Here is a 21,896-nt window from a genome sequence, read left to right as displayed (position 1 = left end):
CAGGCTGTCAAATATATGATTTGATTCTGTTTCTCAAGCACAATCTGCCCATTCATACCTCTGTGATAAATAAAGATGAGCAAGCAGTTGCATTGCAATTTTTCATGCACACTAAAAAATGAACTGCTGTATATGTTCACACCCTATGGACAATCTTGACTGCATGACATGTACTGTATGCACACTTTAATGATGAAATCTATGCAAACTTTTATACACGACACCCCTGGTCTTAAGCACAGGTAGCCTAGGGTCATTTTAAATTCTCAGTGAAATCTGGGTCATTGATAACAAACAAACCAAGTCTTCCACAGTCCAGCCATCTACAACACAACCACACAGAGACATGCTGTGCTGGGCTCTATTACAGCATGTTATGTAACGCAGACAAGCTTATAGTCTATTTTAAGAGATTCATTCATTTGTAATGGAATTTAACAGAGGTACGCTTCCACTCTGCTCTGGAACACTCCATTCCACTACCATGCTTTCATCTAGTATCGTACATCTCTTTTAGATTACAAGAGGATATGAATACATTTCATAACTGCTGGATCAACATTCTTTCATCTACAAACCACAAGTAGGGTGCGTAACCATAATTTCATAACAGACTGACATATTAACCAAATTTAAGTTTCAACATTCAACAAAACTGAACTGGATGAAACTGTTTGTCTAAGACTCTGGCCCAATCACAGAAGCACTGTGATGTCATCCCCTCTTCAAACACTGTAAACAAAGGATGCATTCTTAGATCCTTCCTCTTACGTCTATGTTTCTCCCAGTGGATCTGATGCTGCGAAAGGACTGTAAAGATTAGCCCCAATGCATTGCAGAAACTAACACACTGTAATAACGTTCAGCATGATCCAGGGGTTATAACCTTCCTCTAATCTAGCTCAGGACAGATTTAGCATAAAACCAGAGATGGCTTTCATTCAAATGAATTCACCCATAAGGATTCAATTCTGGAATGTATTGGGAATTTACTCACACGGGCTTCACGAGCACAGTCAAGATATCTGGTCACTGCATAAATCACTGCGTTTGTTTTTCACCATCATTCCAGTTTAACTACTTAAACCACAGTTTGTTATGTGTTGATACATTCAGTTGAACTACTTTACCATAAAAGGCAAAACTCCAAAGCAGACAAACTTGGTAAACTCAGCACTGAAAGACAGCTTTAAAGAATGCACAATTTGAGATTTGTATCTCCACCTTTTGGGTCATGATGACTTCCTCCCTTCAACAGGAGTTGTTGTGTAATAGCAGAAGTTCTGTGCTTCTCGAATAAACAGCAGAATTAGGCAACAGGGAACTTGCCTGGAACCAAATCATCCACAGGATGTGTAACAGTGAGATCACTAGTGTGCAAAAGAGGCTGTGTGACATCAGCGTTCACCCAGAAGAATGGTTCACACAGGACTAATTCATCGCTGACTAAAGTAGGCTGGGTTGTAATCTAAATGAATGTACGGGATCCTTAGTAAATACTGTTATTCTTTACAGGTTTTATATACACTGGACATGACATGAGTGATGATTCACTAAACTTGTTCATGTTTACATCTGACTGATGGAAACACAACATTAGATGTCCACAAACCAAAGGCTGAGAACCACCACACTAATAAACACAATGTGGGGTGTTTTCAATTTCAAAAGTCACACCTTAAGCATTCATTGAGGTGTATCTTCCTTCCTTATTACAACACACCCATATACCTCAGCATTACAGGTTACGTGAGATAAAAGGGACACAAAAAGTAAAACATGGATCTCAACCACATTATTTTCAACCAGCTATTATTATTATTATTCAACCAACAACTATCCGAATCTCCCCATCTGACTCCCAAACATTTACATTCCACGAAGCAAATGAAGCTCATAAACAGATTAATTTCTGCCAGGGGTCAGCAGTGCGGCCATTTACTGGGCAACAGTGAAAAAATATTTAGTTACAAACGCTCCTAAAATATGTAAGCTTCCTGCAGCTTCCAAAAAAGCCACATTGCCATTTAGCAAGGGACATGCCCTTAAGTAACTTTACAATTCTTACATGGATTAAACAGACTAGACACTCAGCTACCTCTCCCTGACCTCACTTGATCTGTAGTCCTACTGTGATGCTAAGCTCTATCCGAGACCTTACGGGAAAAGTTTGTGTCTTAGAGCTAATTCAATATAACTTGACAAGACTGAAGGTTGTGTTTTAGGTAGAGTTTGTCAAAAATTCAAGAAGAGTGCAGTGGGGTGGGTAAATAATCTTCAGACAGCTTTGTAAAATCTACAATTCAAGCTCCATATCTGTACTGACAATAAGGGTGCATGTGTTGTTTGCAATCTTGTAAACTTTATGAACTTAGGGCATCTTGAAAAGTTATTAATACATGCATGAGGACTGAGGAGTGGGCAACTTGAAATAGACACTGACCCACATCCAGTATTTACACAATTAGAAGTCAGCAAACCAATCCCAGGTCAATAAAAGTGGCATATTATGAAATATGATAAGGCTGTTTAGCAAAATTGACAAGCTAAGTGTGACAACATAGCACTGACATCACAGAATAACAGTAAACAATACTTGTATCTCATATCTCATATATATCTCATATGTATCAAATATCTCATGTGCTTTGGTTATCAGCAAATTGCTTTTTACGACTGGTGTTGAAATAAGACATTAGATGTCCATACAAGCTTAATGCCGGACACTTAACAAAACAAACAATGTAACATATGGTTTTCTCTTTGCCCTGAGGTCAGCATGTCAATAAATGTTTCACATGTTATAAAACTTTCAAAAAGTAATCTAAAATGAACTGAAACAAACAGTTCCAGTTTCACAACTGAGGCTTCAATAAGTGTGTTAATAGAAATGTATTTGTCATTGAAAGCTGTCACAAACAGCAAACCTCAGACCAAACTCACAGAGGGTGTTTTGACAGCACATTATCATGTGAACTGCATGGGGTTCAGGGTCCTGTGACGTAGTGTACTGACAGTTTCAACAGCTTCACCGGGGAATGCTGAGACAGTTAATCTTTGCAGTAAAAACATGCTCCAAGGTTGACAGTAACTTTGTTGACCAATATTACTAAAGGTTAAAAAGTAAAGGATTTAAAGGAAAATGAAAATTCTGTCATCATTTACATGCCCTCTTGTCATTTCAAACCTGTATGACTTTCTTTCGTCTGCAGAACGCAGATAATTTGAAAAATGTTGGTAACAGAACAGCACAGCCCCCCATTCACTTCTATTGTAACCAATGCAAGTGAATGGGGCGCTGTAAACAACATTCTTCAAAATATCTTCTTTTGTGTACTGCGGAAGGAAGAAAGTCATACAGATTTGAAATAACAAGAGGGCATGTAGTGTAAATGACAGAATTTTCATTCTGAAGGCGAACTACTCCTTTAACTACTAAATCTTTAAATGTGTGAGAAAATTGTGGAAAAGCCTAAATCTTCAGTTTATGCAAACCTCAGTGTTCAAGAATAATATACACCATAAAAGACTGAAATCAGGGGGGGTACATACCAGTTTTTTGTTTTTACTCTCATCCTCACTGGATTTCTTTTTGGAAGGCTTATTTGGATCCTCCCCTCCAGCTGCTTGTTGATCCATCTTTGGAGTTCTTTACTTCAACAGTAACTTTCAGTTTTGCAAACGTTTCAGGAAAAATCAAGTTTCTTCAAAAGCCATGCCATCGATGAAAAAGATATGGATCCTGAATTATTCCATGCAATGTAATTGGATGAAAGTGTCCAGTGGGCTATGATGTAAGCCCCTATCGGTAAATTTGTCCCCAAAATGAGGTGTGGTGATAATCAGTCCAGTCCAAATCAGCTCTGACTGTGGTCCACCCAGTCTACCAGAAAACCAACAAGGTATAAATTACATATCGCAAGTATAAACAACATTACAGCACATGGAATTATGGCGCTGTGAAAACTAAGGACAAGTAAGGCTAACCAAGACATTAAAGAGTCACCTTTAGGACCATTTAGTGTCAAGGTGTTAAAATGTACATTTTTTGATATAACGTTACAGTTTATTATTGAAACGTCAAAGCCACAAGCAATTATATAATACTGTGAAGTGTCAACAAAGATAAAGGGTTTAGAGAGCATTGTAAAAAGTCAGAGAATGCCTGTGCGTTTTACACAACACGGCAAAATATTTCATAAAGTGAGCATATAATTTATTTTATTCAGAAGCGAAATGACCGTTGCAATCCATGCGGTTACTTTAACACAGGAAACTGTTCTCCCAGCGGTATGAAGCGCAAAGTAAAAGAGCACAACAAAGACGTTGGCTGGAAACGTTTATCCTGCTCACACAGACATCGCGAAATTACATTAAACAGCAAAATAGTAGCAAAATAATAAAGAAAACTCACAAAATCTCATTCAAGGCTTACCCACACAACCAAACACGAGCCAGGCCCACTATTGTTCCGCCTCTCGGCGCTTCCAAAACGTCCGCGGTTGGCCACACGCTGGGAAGACTCGAGCAATGATTGGTCAGTTTTTCTTTACGTCCAACAGTGGAGGCGGGTTTTCTCCATTTATTGGGTGGAGACTCTTTCGGCTTTAGAAAAAAGTACTGACTGCTGTGTACATGGATGGGGTTCAGTGAAAAGTAAATATGATTTCCAAAGCTGTTCAAATCAGTGCGCTCAGTGGAGTTATTATTATAAGGCTGGTGTCAAAATATATTTTAATGAGGGTGTATCTGAAGAAAACAGACTTATAACAGAAAACAATATAAATAATATTCATTTAAATAATAAAGCAAAAATAATAATAAAATAGAAAATAAAGGTCACATCACGTCTCCATAGTTGCACATCCAGCATAAAAAATGGATCAAATGTACACCTAAATCATAAAGGTAGTTTTAGTTTGTGCTGGTTTGGTGCTTTTTTTTGTGTGTGTGGCGTCACTTTCATCCGTTGGGTGGATCGTATTGTCCATATACACTATGTGTAAATGGATTGGTTACTGGAATGTCATCCGATCTGTGTGACGTGGTCAGGTAGTGAATTTTTATATCCCCATGTAATGTAAATGAAATTCCATCATATGGGCATTCACCCGCTGACAACCCACAAAACCCCGCACACTCATGTATACACTCGTCTCAAGATTTCAGATGAACAAAAAGTACATTTTTTATTAATAAACATCCAATTCGGGCTATTGACATCAATCTCCATGAACTGATAGCTCCAAACCATTGTTGTCGTTGGTTTGTGCTCTGACCAACAGTTAACAAAAAATAATGCAAGGAGAAAACTTCTGAATAACAATGCATTCATTATATACAAATTAATGGGATAAAAGCCTGTGTTACAGTCTCTAGAATATTTTTATTTGCCTATATTTGTTAATCGAGGCATGGACTTGGGCATGGAATGATTTACAAAGTGCACTTAAACTGGAGTCTCTACCACCTGTATGTACTTTTAAATGTATTTTGTATTCTGAGTATTCTGTTTTAAAAGAGTCTTGTACAGTAAGTGTTTTTCTTGATTCACGTTCTTGTTAGTTATAGTACAGAGTATTATTTGTCTTTATTTGTCTATGTTTTGTGTGAAACTTTGTGTGCCGCTGTCTTGACCAGGTCTCCCTGGAAGAAGAGACTGCGAAGTCTCAATGTGTTTTTCCTGGTTAAATAAAGGAAATAATAATCATTGTTGTAAATGGTCGGATTGATTTGTTTTCTTGCATGGAAATTTTAGTATTTTGTTCTGTGCAATTGCAGTCTATAACCATGATCTCAACAGCCTGGTTAGCAATTAAATGAAACAAAAAACTATTATATGTAAAAAAATAACACGTTTAAATAACAAAACATGTTTCAAGCAAATTCAGAGATTTTTTAAGTGACTCAGCGTTTTACATGCATATACTTTATGCATCCATGTAATGACAGATCTATGCAGGGCCATTTTAATGGACAATGATTTCACATGATTCAGACCCACCATTTTATTTTGCCCATATGAGACCAAGTTGCTTTTCATTTGACACTTATGTACTTATTCATGTTCACTATAGACGCTGTCAAGTGATCCCCAGTGTCATTCTGTGAAATGACCAGCAAGGCTGACTTGTAATGGAATTTCATTGACCTGTTCTAGATCATATTCTGACACTTTAATTGGATTGATTAGGTACTCTGCTCAAAACAGCTTACCTTTTCATGTGGGTGCTTTTTATATGTCTGCCATTTCAGCCTCTTTACAACTGTAAGCATTTCAACTTCTTGTCATTTACTGGCTTCCATCCAGCATTAGAAACACTGTCCTCCTCTTGTTTTGCTGCATTCGTTGCATGCTTAGTGTTTAAACTTGAAAGATAAAAATCAGGTGCTTCTTCACAAATCATTGAAACATTATTTCTCATACTCAAGTTACCATAAAAATTATATGGACTACTTTTTTTTAGCTGTTATAATGCTTTTATTGTTCCATTTGGTGCTTGGCATTTAACCACCATTCGTGGAAAAACACCTCATGTGATGCATGACGGAAAGAAAATAAAAGAGGAAGGACATGAAGGAGTATATAAATGAAGACAAGATTGTCATTTATAGTATAAGTGAAGGCAGAAAAGCAGGCGAAAATAACGAAAATAGACCTGTGGAGATTTTATGTCTCTCGTTCACTATTAGTACTCATATCAAATATAATTTACTGTTCTTTTTGCAGTCATATGAAAAGGAGTGTTAACACGGGCCAAGCTCACATGTGACTCATCAATATGAGTGATCTCAGTCTAAGAAAAGCCATATGAGGTTGTAATCAACTGTCCACAGACACTTGTATGCTTTACCTCACCAAGAATCAGGCCTATGGGTTTCCATAGTAGCCAGCTACTTGAGGATTCTGCTCGAGGGCCACTTTCCTTAAGCCGTTTGCACACGTGACCAGGAAGAGAGATCTGGAAAGGAATTTTAACAGCTGATTTTCATTTACAGCAGTGTGATGATTACTACATTCATCTTACTATATTCAAAGTTCTTTCAAGCACAGAGACATTACTGGGGCCACAATTAAAATGTCTGAGGAAAAAGTTGTACAATAAATAGGACACGGTTTCCAGTATCATATTGTATTAAGCAATGAGAGGGTGGGCACAGTCACAGCTGTTTGTTCTAATTGTAAAATCTCACCAAGCTTGGAATGAAAATGATTAGCCTCTGAGTTGTGAGAAACAAAAGACAAAGCCATACGTCTGCATTTATTTACAAGCAAACCTGACAAAAAAAACTCAAACTGTATTTTCCTGGGCAAAAATGCACCAGTGCACCTCTTAATTAGAAATCACTTAATGCTTGATGATTGCAATCAAAATGCTTTAATTAAAATGCAAATGTAGTCGTGTACAATCGTTCCTGTTATACCAGAATATGCTTTTCATTTGTGGACATCTTCCAGAAATGCATGCTCGGTGCACTCATTGTTCAAACTCTGTATGGCCACAGTGTTGTTTTGATGAACTGGCTCAAGATGGTTATTAAAGGCTTTTGTGAAAAACAATAGTTGTGTCCCAAATGGCATGCTATACACTATGCACTTAAACTATACACTATATGCTTAACCATCTATTGTATGAATTCCAGAAGGGTAGTATCGTCCCAAATGGAATACTAAATGGTTTTATACTAACCAGAAGTATAAGTGATTTGACAATGTGTGTCAATGAGAACACATCTGACAATGTGTGACAGTAAACATCAATCAATACATTGTAGATTTAATGTAATTTTCATCTGTTTTGCCCAGCATGACTTCACCATCAGATTGAAGCGTAATCACTCCGCAGAAGAATTTTTCTCGAGGAGTGTCTGATAGCTCCGCCTCCCTTCCGCTACCTAAGCGAAACTGTTGAGTGCCGTTGAGTGCGTGAAGTGTTCAGAGTTCCACACTTCATATTTTCGGTTGAATGAGTGCATCATCCGGGTACTTAAAGTGAACTTTTTTTTGAGAATTTTCAATGTGAATGCCCTACGCGATTTGGGACGCACGTAATGTCAAATATATAAACTCAATCTTTTGGATCAATAAGGTATTATTAGGTTGAAGAAACATTTTTAAACAACCCAGTATTAACTGCTTTACTGTGTCCATCAAATTTGTACAGTATTACTTTGTGCTTATGACTCAGAATCAGAAATGTGATAAAGAGTTTCCATTCCATTTTATACAGTATGATCATGGTCAGGAAAAAATATTAGACAAAATCAACTTACAGTGATAGTGTAGCAAAAGGTAGTGTTTCAAATTGCTTAAGCTTCATAAATAAAAACGTTTCTATCAATTTGCTATCAATTCACATCAATTTTCCATCAATTCACACACAAACCACTGCTTACTGCAGAAGATCCCAGTGTGACAAATGTTAGCAAAAATAGAAGCAAGTCCAATAAAGCACTACAGTATTTGTGCAAACTGTGTTTCTTCCCCATAATCTTTGAAATTTTTTATTTTAAACACTGTGTAGTGAAGGTGTAATGAGGAAGAGAGGAAGAAATGAACAGAAAGTGTTCAACAAGATTAACAGAAACACAAGACAGACGTCACAAGCTCTCTCTCAGCAAACTTCTCTTTTTGTGTATGCTACACTAAACTCTGAAGTACTAAATTTTTACAGATGCTTTTAAAGTTTAAATTCATCCATGGCTCCATAGTGCCATACCTTAGTCTGGAGTTCATTATTAATGAGTATTTGAGAGTGGATCTAAAAGCCTTTGCAGGAAATTGCTGTTGGTAATCATAGTGAATATACTTGATTGCATTAGTGATCGAGTCTCATTTGTGCAATAACATCATAATGAGGCTCTGTCAAATTGCTCTGCAGAGCACTTCCATGTGTACCTGAAGGTTTTGATTTAATTTCGTGTTACGAGCCTCCAAATTGATGCACTTAATGGCCTTCTAATTGGTATACTGCAAATCAAACAAAATAGAATTGTAGTAGAAATCTTTAGATGACCTTCAGGTCTACTGAGGAACTATATGTTTTGCTCGTCTCATTTTAGTTTCTCTAAAATTACATTTACATTACATTTATTCATTTGGCAGACGGTTTTATCCAAAGCGACTTACAAGTAGGAGAGCATATAAACATTTTGTCAACACGCTAAACAGTACCATTAGTTTACAAGGCCATGCTAGGAGTAAGCAAAGGAGAGAATGAACAACAACATTTTTTTTAGTCATACAGTTATTGGTTAGTCAAATAAATGCGGAACAGGTATGTTTTGAGCCATTTTTTGAAAGTTGTGAAGGATGCTGCAGTTCGTCTGGAGGCTGGCAGTTCATTCCACCACAGGGGAACCGAATGAGTAAAGGTTTTTGCAAGCGATTTGGTGCTGTCACGAACGGGGGTGAGACACAAGGATACAAGGACAGAGGACCCAGGCGCAGACAGCGGGTAAGGGGTTAACAAGACATTTAATATAAAACAAAACAAAAACCCACGAGGGGGTAAAATAACAAAGATATAAACATGACATATAAACAGGAACATGGACCACACTAGACAAGACTAAGACGACACTTGAATTAAATTACAAATAACTAAACTAAACTAGACTAAACTGAACTGAACTGAACAAGACACAGGAACTACACCACATGAATCAAAATGGACCAGCACAGGACAGAAAACACAAGGGCATTATAAAGGGATCAAATCAAGAGGGGGACAGCTGTGGGGCATGAAACAATAAACGAGCAATAATGAGGAGATGAGAGGGCGGGAACAGAGACGAGACCGGAGAGGGTGCATGGAAGGCCATACGGACAAAAATGCCCCTCTCCACATAAAACATGAGGTTCTGTCATGATCCTGCCACTAGACCACGAGAAACATGACAGGTGCTCATTTTCAGACCGAAGATGACGGGAGGGGATGTAGACCTGGAGCAGGTACTTAAGGGAAATTAAATGGGAAAATTTGTAGCAAATTTGGGCAAAATTTCTGAAGGCCAGTGTCAGAGATTTAAACTTGATGCGGGCGGGAACTGGCAGCCAGTGAAGTGAAATCAGGAGGGGTGTTACATGGGTTCTTTTAGGCTGATTGAAAACTAGATGTGCAGCTGCATTCTGGATCAAGGGCTTGACTGCCTTGGTTGGAAGGCCGGCCAGTATAGAATTGCAGTAGTCCAGCCTTGATATGACCAGAGGTTGAACTAGCAGCAGAGAAGCATGCTCTGACAGGAATGGCCTGATTTACCTGATGTTGTAGGGCACATATCTGCAAGTTCGAGTGGTTGAGGCGATGTGGGAGGTGAATTTCAGCTGGTCGTTGAGCATATCACCCCCAGGTTCCTCGCAGACATGGTGGGTGTTATAGTTGAGGATCCGAGCTGAATGGTAAGGTAGTGTTCAATTGATGGGTTGGCCGTTATAACCAGGAGTTCTGTCTTGGAGAGGTTGAGTTGTAGGTGATGCTCTTTCATCCAAGAAGAGATGTCCAGAAGGCAGGCAGAGACACGGGCAGAGATGGTGGGGTCATCTTGTTGAAAAGAGAAATAAAGCTGCGTGCCTTAATTATTGGACCCAGCAAGGTGGTATACAGTATATAGAAAAGAGGAGGGGAGCAAGAACTGATCCTTGAGGAACTCCAGTTGTCAGCTGGTGAGATCTGGATGTCTCGCCTCTCCAGGATACCTTAAAGGATCTGCCTGTGAGATAAGAGTCAAACCAGTTGAGTGCAGTTCCAGAGATGCCCAGTTTGGAGAGAGTGGACAGCAGGATCTGTTGGTTCACAGTGTCAAAAGCAGCAGAGAGATCAAGCAGAATAAGGAGAGATGACAAGGATTTAGCCCTTGCCTGCCGTAGGTTTTCGACAACAGACAGGAGAGCGGTCTCCATAGAATGTCCTTTCTTGAAGCCGGATTGCTGACTGTCCAGAAGGTCTTGCTGTGACAGATTGCCTATCTTGAGAGTTGATTAAATACTACCCTTTCGAGGGCCTTGGAAATGAAAGGCAGGAGTGAGATTGGTCTGTAGTGTTGGTTTCTTGAGTAAAGGTGTTACCAGGGCTTGTTTAAATGAGGTGGGGACAGTGCCAGTGGTGATGGAGTTGTTTATAATGTGTGCGAGTTGAGGCAGTAGAGACGGAGAGATAGCCTGTAGGAGGTGGGAAGGGATCGGGTCGAGGGGACAGGTAGTAGGCCGGGTGGAAAAGAGAAATTTGGAGACATCATCCTCCGAGAGGGGAGAGAAAGAAGGGAGTTGAGGATAGCAAGGGGTAAGAGAGAGATCAGGGACGTGTTGAGCAGAGAATTGCCTGCTGATGGTCTCCACTTTATCAGTGAAGAAGTTGGCAAAGTCATCAGCAGTCAGCGAGGTATGGGCGGGAGGTGGAGGGGGACAGAGAAGAGAGGAGAAGGTTGAGAAAAGTTGACACGCGTTAGATGCAGTTTGGATTTTGTTTTGAGAGTACTTGGTTTTGTCAGGCTTTCTCTCTCTCTTTGTCTCACGTTCTCTCTTTTTCTTTATGGTTCTCTTTCATTCTTTTTCCCATTCAGAACAGCAGCTTCTCTCTCTGTCTGGCCCTTCCAATGACCTCCCACCTACATTCATGATGCATCCTGCATTCACAATGCCTGTTAAATCAATCCACTGCTGTGAATGAAGTTTGAACAAAGTTAGCTTTCAGCCATCCGCAGATGGCTTGGGAGTCAATCTGATAACACAGACTATCGGCAGTGTAGGTATTCATTTGCAGATCCTGCCATTGCACTTCACTCTCAGATCTTTCGCTGGGTTTCGGCTTTGGCTCTGGTGTTCCGAGAAAGTCACACAGAGCTCATAGGCTTCTCTCAGGCCACGTAAAGCTACTGGCTGTTCCTAATGTAAAGTGTCTCTACAGAACAAAATGCCTTTTGTCAGATATTTGTCAAATCTCACAAAACTCCACCGAGACCCTTGTGCTAGCTGTGCATGAATTTTGAACCATGTGTGGACGAATCAATCTTTAAGAAATCATACGTTCGATGTTGTAAAGTGAGAAAAGATCTTCATATATAGGGTGATTGTATTATTTATTTAGCATCAAAAATAAACCAAATTAAAGCTTCAAAATGATCATAAGCTTGTAAAAATTCAAGTACATTAGGACAAATAGTTGTGTAGGAGAGAACAATTCCTCCTTCCATTCATTTTAAAAGGCAGATATGCTGAGAAACAGAAGCAGTCAGAGACAGCGCTCATTCAGACAGAGAGAGCAGTGTTTGCCCGAGGTTATGGCAGAGAGACAGAAAAACATCTGTAGTTATTTCACAGTTTGCACAAAGGTAAATCTGACATTTATTATAATGTGTTTGTTTTAAGTTCTCGTGTTTGTATTTCAATTAAATGTCGATAAAAGATGAGAAACAAAATAGAAGTGAAGACCTTTAAAAGCTGATTGATGGTTTTTAAATAAATGGTATAATTCATTCCCAGCTTATATTGTTAGTAAAAGTTGAAAACATGGTTTTGCCCATCATTATTTTGAATTGTGATGACACAAAATTCTGCGTCTAAGAACTTTTTGGTAACAAAATCTGTCATTTTTTATGTATATTAAATAGGTTAAGGTTGCGTCTTCGCTGCTCTGAGGACGTTGAAAATAATTTATCATGACACCCTTACAGAGTTTAGATTCTTCTGATATAGTCTCCACTTATTCTTAACTGGTCACAGAAAGGAGAATTTATTGATTGATTGTGTATCACTGTGTAAGTCACTACAAGACAATGGTTGTTTTGTTATGTTTCTGTAAAGTCGTTTCTGAGTAAAGCAACCCATTAAAACACAAAGTGAAAAAAGAAAAACTCCCCAAATTGGGAGAATACGTGTAAATGACAATTGATGAGAAAGTGAGAGTGTTAATTTTTCAGTACGATGTGAAATTCAAACACATGAGAGTACATTATCACAGTTTTTAGAGGCTTTAATATTTGCTGATAAACAGTAACAGCAGGAACTGCATTAACTGCATGCTGTTTTCAAGTACTTTGGCAAGTGCACATCGTCAGATTCAGATTCATTGGCAACACAACAATGGTGCCAAGGCCGATTACCAATTATTGGTTTGTATTATTTTATCAGTTTAGATGATAAGTAACATAAAATGTCATTAAAAAGTGAATTACACAGACCATAGAAACATTTTATTATGGCAGATGCAACAATTTACGATCTTCCGTTGAAGACTGGCTAAAATAAGATAAAAAGAACATGTTATGTTACAGCGCCTTTAAGAGGACACAATTGGAATTGCACATGTCAAAAACATTCATGCTGGTTCATTGTCAGATGAACACATGCTTTACATGTTTACAATTTAAAATCTATTTTTGAAACAATTTACATTATTCATAGTTATGATAAAGGTAGCATATTGTACACTTTCTTTAAGTAAGCCTACACGCTTTATGGTGTTTTTGTGCTCACTGACCATATAGCATGGGAGCTCTGGCCCATGGAACATGGACACTGCAAACCCATTAACTGTGCAGTCTTAACACACCCACCCACTTAGTCACACAATACAATAAAGTGCCAATCAGTGGCTTTCTCTCCCAGACTAGAAATAATATACCAACCAGCTACATGAGCCATAGCCAGCCAAATGACAACCATTCAGCAGCAAATTACAGTGTTTAACCTCCATAAGGTCAACAGCTTTTTCTAAGAGTAGGCTCACTTTTTTTATAAAGTCTATGCCATGTGTTTGTTGCCAAATATAAACGATGACTAGATGTGACTGCAAGATTTGTGTAATGAGTTCAAATGTATCTAATAACAGAATGTCATTTTCAAGATGCAAGATATTTTTTATGTCCCACTTGTGTATTGCTGTACACCCAAAGCGTGTTACAATCATATGAGGGGGGTCTCTCCTCATCCACCACCAGTGTGCAGCATCCACCTGGAAGATGCGACGGCAGCCACAGTACAACGGCACCAGTGCGATCTACAACACACCAGCTATAGGTGGAGAGGAGAGAGATATAGAGCCAATTCAGAGGGTTGGGATTATTAGGAGGCCATGATTGACAAGGGCCAGTGGAGGGAATCTAGCCAGGACACCAGGGTTACGCCTCTACTCTTTTACGAGAAGTGCCATGGGATCTTTAATGACCACAGGGAGTCAGGACCTCGGTTTAACATCTCATCCGAAGGACGAAGATGTTTGTTTAACATTTTGATTCAGTTCTAAATGTTCTGTTGGTTACATTTTGTTCTAATGTTTATATAGCAATAAACATTTTTGGACCAGTGCTGTTTGTCTTGCAAAATGGTCTATAAAGATATTCATTTTCTTAACCAACCAGAATGTTTTCACTAACATTCTGTGGTGAAAATAACATTTTTAACATGAATTATTTTAAGCTAGAATTTTCTATAAGCTAGAGACATACAATTAGTATGTAATATTTTAACCATTTTGGTGAATGAAAAAAACGAATAAATTGTTTTGTAAAGTATAATAAATAAATAAATAATGATGTCATAATAATAAATATTTATCACGTTGATTAAATCATAGTTTATGAAATGTAATCAGTCATGTTTTATAATGGACGTTCATATTTTAAATGAGAAAGTCTGAAAACAAAACTGAGAAGTAAAGAAAAATGAAAAAAGCAACAAATAACAGGTGTATTTTTATTAGTTTTAATACAAATCAACCCCTGGGACATTCAAGTGCCTGTAGTTGAAGAAACACCCCATAACAAGTAAATTCCTTTCGCATTAGAGCTATGACAATGTAGTTTAATGTTTTCATTGCCCACTAGGGGTAACTAACAAGCTGGCAAAACAAAGCTTTATTGTAGTGTTTTAATACCATTAGCTCCTCTCATTGATTTTAAAGTGCTTGAGATGTGACACAGAGCAACTCCTTTAGGAGAGCTTCTGTCTGCCGTCTGACAAGGTGAGGAGTTATCAGTGCCGGGATGCTGTGACTCCTGTTAGTTGGTCCGGGTGGGAGCTATAGCCTGTTTAATGTTTACTTTCCTTTTACGACATTAGAATATTTCAGAGCCTGTGGTGGTCCATTAGGATTACATCTCACTCTATCTCCTTTTTTCCAACCGCTTCCTCTTTCCTTCCTCATTGCACCTGTCAGCAGTTTCTTCACAAGATGGCTAATCTGTGGCCCAGAGAAACTGTCACTAATGGCATCATGAGTCTAAATAGACCTGAAATCTCACATTCACATGCCCTAACACACGCATATACCACACTCACAAACCCTTAACTGCATTTTTTAATCTCTCTTTTGGAACAAACCCCCATCTTCATCGCCATTCGCTAGCCCGTCTTGATGGCTATGGCGCTGAGAGGCGAATAGGGCCTCTGCGGAGAATGGAACTGCAATAACAGCTTTTCTGAAGGTTATTACCCAGACCTCACAGGCTTTTTATTGCCCCTCGGACACAGACTGGGAAATGACAATGGTCAGATCTGCAGAGTCAGAGTGTAAACGCTAGGCTGAGGAAATGGGTGCGGTAGTGTGAGCGCTTCACTTTCAGGTGTGGAGAAGCCGAAATGGCAGGGCAATAAAGGAAGATGGCTCTGTACGTCATTTCGAAAAGGAATGCTGAATTGGTGCATCTTGGGTGGAACACAACGGATGCGGTGGAGGAGTCAAGGAAGGGCTTGAAAAAAGTGTGATGGAGTTCTTTTATTAGGAGACAGAATTGGTGGCAACGTTACAATTGAAATCTCATAAGACATCTTATATGCTTTTGGATTTAGGAGCAGTTACCATTTAAAGATTCAATTTTTTTTGGAGGACCTATATTGACAGAAATGCAATATAACTACGTCTTCAGAGGTGTATAAAGAGTGTTATGTGAATGAAGCGTTATGTTTTGTTTTTATGTACGCGGGTCCCCTTGCATGGAATTCACCATGTTGTTTCTACAGTAGCCAAAAACGGACAAACTGCCACAGAGTGCGTTTCGTAAATACGTTATCTCCTTCAGCAAAGAAACAAAAACATGACGACATCTTAGTCCTGTGTCAGCTGCCATAGCTCTTTGAAAGGGAGGGGTGGAGGGAGCCGTTGTTTGCAATTCGCAACCTCACCACTAAATGCCGCTAAATTTCAAATACTGGACCTTTAAACACATTCTGATCATATCTGACCCACACGATGGACAAGAAAGATCATTGTTTAGCAGGCCAGGCATAATGTAATTGATCTAAACATTCTGGCCCAGTATAAACACTCTCCTATTGAAGGAAATAAATGGTAATAGCAAAAGAGAGGCAGCAGACCGCCGCCCAAGGCTCAAAGCAGCCAGCCAATAATTAAACTCAAAATTTACATCCCTTAAAAAATCTCACCAGCCACTTAGAACCAAAGCCAAGCCGGTCACAGCTAACAGCTCCCACAAAACATCAATAATTACATTTTTATTTGGATCAAGTTTTCCAACGCCATCCAGATGAGAAGAAACAGCAAAGGCGGCTGTAATTCAGCCCAACCCGGCTACCCATTACTTTTATCAGCCACTAAGAAAAGAGCAGACGACGTTTCGCACCCAAGTGATGCGGGAGAAAAAAAATCAATATTTGACAGCGGTGGTTGGGAGGGTGGGGGTAAAAGTTGAAATTATCCTCCCACCAACTAGTGTTTGTTTGTGAGCTCGATGCATAAACACCAGAGAGGGAGCCTCTGCCAGCTTCTGACATCTGCATCCTTAGAAGTGAGAATCTGTGCTGAATTATAAATAAAGGCTGGAGGCAGTAAACATGGGATTATGAGGTAAAATATAGGGAAAAGAAATTGCGCCGAGATATTGGAACGCAAAGCCATGCACAACCAGAGCTCCTTATGTATGGCTTACTGGATAATTGGACGGCTGGATGCCTTTGTTATTAAGAAGAGGAGAATTTTGTGCTAAAGTGAGAAATCTAGCTTTGATTAATATATATTACCAAGATCATTGCCTGGTATTGATTTGTATTCCCCTATCCAATTAATGCCTTCATGAGCAGCTCAGAAGGAGAAAAGTCTTCTCTGACACACCAGAGAGAGAGAGAGAGAGAGAGAGAGAGCAGACATGAAGCTATAATAGAGCAGCGGCCTACCCATCAATTCACCTTTGAACACAACATCTGACTTCGAGCCTATTTGCTAGAAAGATTAATTTGATCAAACACAATAACCTGGCAAATAAATGGAAATGAATTCAGCCCTGTTATTGGCCTTGTCATAACAGTGTGTGTGAAATATGTAATTGCCTGGTTTCAAACAGTTTTCAAAAGAAAATGTCCTGTGTGTTACCTTGATCCTCAAGCAGGTTATTTTTGTAACAATGGGTTTGCATTGGTTGTCACTTAGAAGGCATGGTCCATATATTCCTTGCTTAGAAACAGATTACCATAAACTAAAAAAACAGAAACCAGTTACAACCAGTTACCAGTTAAATATAGAATATATTAGAATATACAGTATTAAACCATTAATTTGGCACCATGGCCTATATAATGCAGTGATGTCCCTCCCTTCTCTCCAATTCTCCAAGGTCTGTTTATACACATACATCAAGGTTTTAACGATTTACTAAAACTATACTAAACATAAACTTTTAAAACATCCCAGTTTATCGAAGTCAAATAAAATATTGACCTAAATATTATTTAAAAAATAAAATAAAAATTAGAAATATAGCCTCAGGAATAAAATGCAGTTTTATGCAGTCAGTTTAAGTTGAGGTTTTAAATTATGCACTGAATATTAAATAAAAACTAAAATAAAATCTACTTATATAGCAACATGAAAACAAGCAAATAAAAAAATCTAATAACAAAAGCACATAAAATTGTTAAAAATGAAAGTAAGTTTAACATTAAAACTAAAGATATAAAAACAAATGCTAATTCAAAAATAAAACTGAAAACAAAACTATAATGACTTATGCATGTCATTTTAAGAGAGCACCGGAACTAGTAGTATTACGCTAGGTGTGTTTTCTCTCTATTTGTAAAAATTGATAGTCACGACTTGTAAAAGAGAAAAACCTCTTTGGTGCGTGTTAAACGGTGATTTATAAGACAGAGATTTTCATTTTGAAATACTGTATTTGTCGATCTGTTTTAACAGTTTTATTGTCATCCACAGTGAATAGGACCTTGTCCTCATTGCTGAAACACACCAGAGACTTCACGCACAAGCTCTGTGTGAATGTTTTATGATTTGCAAGATTTCAACTGAGCAGAAAGTCCAAGTAGGTTTTGAAACATATTTGGGTGCATGAATTTTGAATGCATATTTTGGAAGTTTTAATGTTTTTAGTTATCACCAAGTAATTAGTTGTACTTTTAGAAGGAATTTTAAATACCGAATTGAATATTTATTTTATAGCCGTCTAAGCAGTAATAAACAAGATGAATGACTTTCATATTTGAAAAGAGAACCAAAGTTTATTACACACTGTAACACACTAAGGTCTAGTGTCTTCAGCTCTCAAAACAAAGTCGACAGAGGAAAAGTAAAAATTCAAGCCTGAGCAAATCTGCTTCCTGTGTTGCAGTGCCACCTTGTGGTTTTCAAACAAAAATGTTACAATTCATTTTCCAAATTACTTACAGACGACAATTTTATTTCTCCGGTGCACAATGAAATATGGGGTATTTACAAGGTAACATCTCCCTTAAACTGCCGAATCACAGGTAGGCCTATATAAACAGATGTATCCTCAATTGCAAATAAAATAATTTAATTTCTCAATTAAATAAATAAATCAAACATCAGTAACAAGACAAGATCTGACATGTTTGAGACAAGGAGGCATGTTTACTCTTTTGTGTTTAAACATTTGCCTTCCTTATACACATGAACCAAAATTACATAGCTTTAAGACACTGTCACTTATTTTGTAGTAACAATTGCAATAGTATTTTATTTTATTGTTATATACTATGTACTACTTTATACTAACCCTAACCTGTACCTTATTAATTTGTATAAGCAGTATAAGTGTATAAGTATTATATCTACATTCATAGTGCCCAGCCAGGTGTGTACCTCAATGTGAAGTGTATCTGGAGAAGAATATTGACCATCACTTTGGTAGGCTAAAGAAAAAGAAATAAATTCAGTCATTTTTCATGAGGGCTATAGCTGGGACTTCTGGGCCATTAGTCTTACATCAATACTACCTTTGGACACGCAGAATCTTTTTACCTTTCACTAGTGATGGGCGCTTTCGAAACAGGCTTCATGAAGCCTCGAAACCCGTGTCAAATCTTTTGTATCAAATCAGTGCTTCGAAGCGCGTATCAAACTAGCTAAGTCACGTGATTTTTAGCAAACGATGCTTCGTTACGTCATTACTGTTTCGAAACGTTCCAAAACTCGACATTTCGCCACCAGGGGGTGCATGTTGATCTGAAAGTAAGCTCGTAACCTAGTGTCTATAACTGATTTAACTATAAATCAAGATATGTGCCCCTCATGATTTTAAGTTACTACTGTAACAATCAAACATGGTCAATTGTAGTTATTAGTTTTTTTAACTAATGCTATTGTTTCAGCCTCACGATACCTTCACCGGAGTGAAACACCTCCTTATGAAGGGAGCAAACGCTACAGGTCCAGGAGTCCTTTAACCCGGTCTGAACAGTTGGCCTCACCGGTGTCAGCATCCAAGATCAGTGGCGATGAAAAGCGAGGTAAGTCATCTGCACAATATCTTCTTTTTTTATTATTTGTACTAATGCATTATTCACATTTTGAAATGTGTAAATGTGCATATAGTAAATGTATATATAGTATTGGCCAAAGGTGAATTCCATAGGATACACTTGCTCAATATTTGCTTTTAATGACCCCTCAGGACAATATTATTTGACAAAAAAGTCACATAATGTAAAAAAAATACGTTTACACAGGTCCAAAACAAATTTCCTGTGTGTCATTTTTCACTTGTTGCCTCACTTTCCCTGTATTTTCCCCACGTGGTTGCAAAGTTGCTCGCAAAAGAAAAAAGTGACCAACAGGACAGCGAACATCTGAGGAAGAGGCCGACATTGTCAGAGAGTCAATCCCAGAAAGGGTGAGAAAATAGAGAAATCTACAAAAGCAGGGTTTAAAAGTGCTGGTTGATTTCAAACCGTTTTGTTCTTCCACGCCGTCCTCAACGTTTTCAAGTCAACAGGCCCAGGAGGAGAGAGGAAAGGCGGGTGCTGTCTTGTAAGTAGAGAATGCGTGGAAGGTCTTGTTTTGTATAGTATTGTTAGAAGAAATGTTTAGAATTGTTTCTCTCGGTTCATCTATATGGTCATCTACAGGACGAGAGATCAACGTCATCTCATCATATTAGCAATAATCCTGATTAGAATCTGTTTACAATGTTTTTACTTGTTTATAATTGTTAATAAAAGTAAAAATAAAGTATAAAAAAGTAAAAACAAACTATTTATATTGTAAACTACTGTATAGGGTATAACTGCCTGTGAAAACCCAGCTGAATTAGTTTTATTTTCTAACTTATTGTTTTGTGCATAATATCATCCATCATGATGTGAAGAACTTTCTGGTATTAATATAACATTCATATGAGTAAGACCATGTCAAAGATTGAAATCAAAGTGCAATTAATGGGGAAAATCAAGCTTTGATACTTATCTAAATCTTAAAGATTGAAAGATTTTAGCCTGGTTTTAACAGGCAGGGTCACATTATGCAACAGTATTGGGAATATGGTAAACTTCAAGATGGAATGTTGTAAGTGAAGAGATCAGATGCAAAAACCTCCAAGTGGCATTTGAAAATTTCTTCTAGAATTAGCGTTTTATCAGTCTCCTATGTTTAAGTTCAGTGATTTAACTTTAATGGCAATCAGAGATGGCAAAAGTACACGCATCCTTTACTTAAGTAGAAGTACAGATACTCATGTTTAAAAGTACTCAAGTAAAAGTTGAAGTACTGACTAAACTTGTTTACTCAAGTAAAAGTATAAAGTATGGGCTCTAAAATGTACTTAAGTAAAAAGTAGCCAATACTACTACCTGTTTTAGAGTCACGCTCGTACCTCACAACTGAACTACCATTATGTAGAACACAAGCATAAAAAAGACTGATGGAATAAATCTATTTGCCACTACCTAGTGGAAAAAAACACAAATGTATAATACAATTATGATGTAAGATAAGAGTGTAAAGGACAAGCGTATTGATAATAATTGTGACAGAATTCCCTTTGTCTCAAGTTCTCAACCATAATTTTAGCTATTCTTTTTACATTTTATAACAGAATTTCACTGCTTTCAATTTTAGATTAACTGTCCCTTTAAATTTTAAGCACAGACCATTCATGGACATATCATTATACAAAGGTTGTAGACACTTGTGAGATCTTGTCAAAAAGAGAAAACTGAGAAATAAAGAGATAATTAATTAGGCAAGTCAATTTACTTGGTAACCATTACTGTTTTTCTCGATTGGTTAAACACATTTCTTGAAATTATGCCTCTCTTTAAAATATTAAATGTTTAGCCTCTTACATTGTACGTTACACTCGTTCAACATTAAAACTGATGTCAGTGTTGCTAGATTAGGTGGACGATTTCCAGCCCAAAGGCTCACTAAAACCTACTCACTCCAACAAAAACCAGCCCAAAATTTTAACTTCCAAAATAATGTGATAGTATTTTATTGCAATGTCAATCAACGTTGATAAGGATCGTTTTTTATTTCCTTATAATTTTAATCATGACAAGATTAAATATATAATAAAAATCAGGAAAATAGATCAAACAGATCAAACAAGGCAAATGCATTAAGAAAATTAGAAAATAAGACTAATAGGATATGTCCAGAAACCACTTCAAATGGCAATCAGGAAATTAGCGC

At 37.7% G+C, this 21,896-nt stretch overlaps 2 protein-coding genes across 8 annotated transcripts in view; one reads left to right on the top strand and one right to left on the bottom strand.

The window, feature by feature from the left end:
- Positions 1–4,513, bottom strand: part of diaph2 (diaphanous-related formin 2) — a 419,173-nt gene extending 414,660 nt beyond the window's left edge. For 6 of the 7 annotated variants that reach the window (XM_057348934.1, XM_057348932.1, XM_057348937.1 and 3 more), the window contains exons 1-2: positions 4,415–4,508; positions 3,553–3,883 (exon numbers count right to left, since the gene is read on the bottom strand). In XM_057348934.1, coding sequence (XP_057204917.1) covers positions 3,553–3,639 — 87 coding nt within the window. In that variant the 5' untranslated portion in view covers positions 3,640–3,883; positions 4,415–4,508. Of the gene's footprint in view, positions 1–3,552; positions 3,884–4,414 lie in introns of all 7 variants that reach the window. The other variant, XM_057348933.1, reaches the window with a different exon arrangement.
- zgc:101583 (uncharacterized protein LOC494104 homolog) overlaps positions 1–21,896 on the top strand; it is a 191,339-nt gene that overhangs the window by 37,117 nt on the left and 132,326 nt on the right. The window lies entirely within an intron of this gene.

Source organism: Triplophysa rosa, linkage group LG13, assembly GCF_024868665.1.
Source record: "Triplophysa rosa linkage group LG13, Trosa_1v2, whole genome shotgun sequence".
Lineage (NCBI taxonomy): Eukaryota > Metazoa > Chordata > Actinopteri > Cypriniformes > Nemacheilidae > Triplophysa > Triplophysa rosa.
The sequence above is the reverse complement of the archived record's forward strand: the minus strand, read 5'-3'. Positions and strand labels throughout refer to the sequence as shown.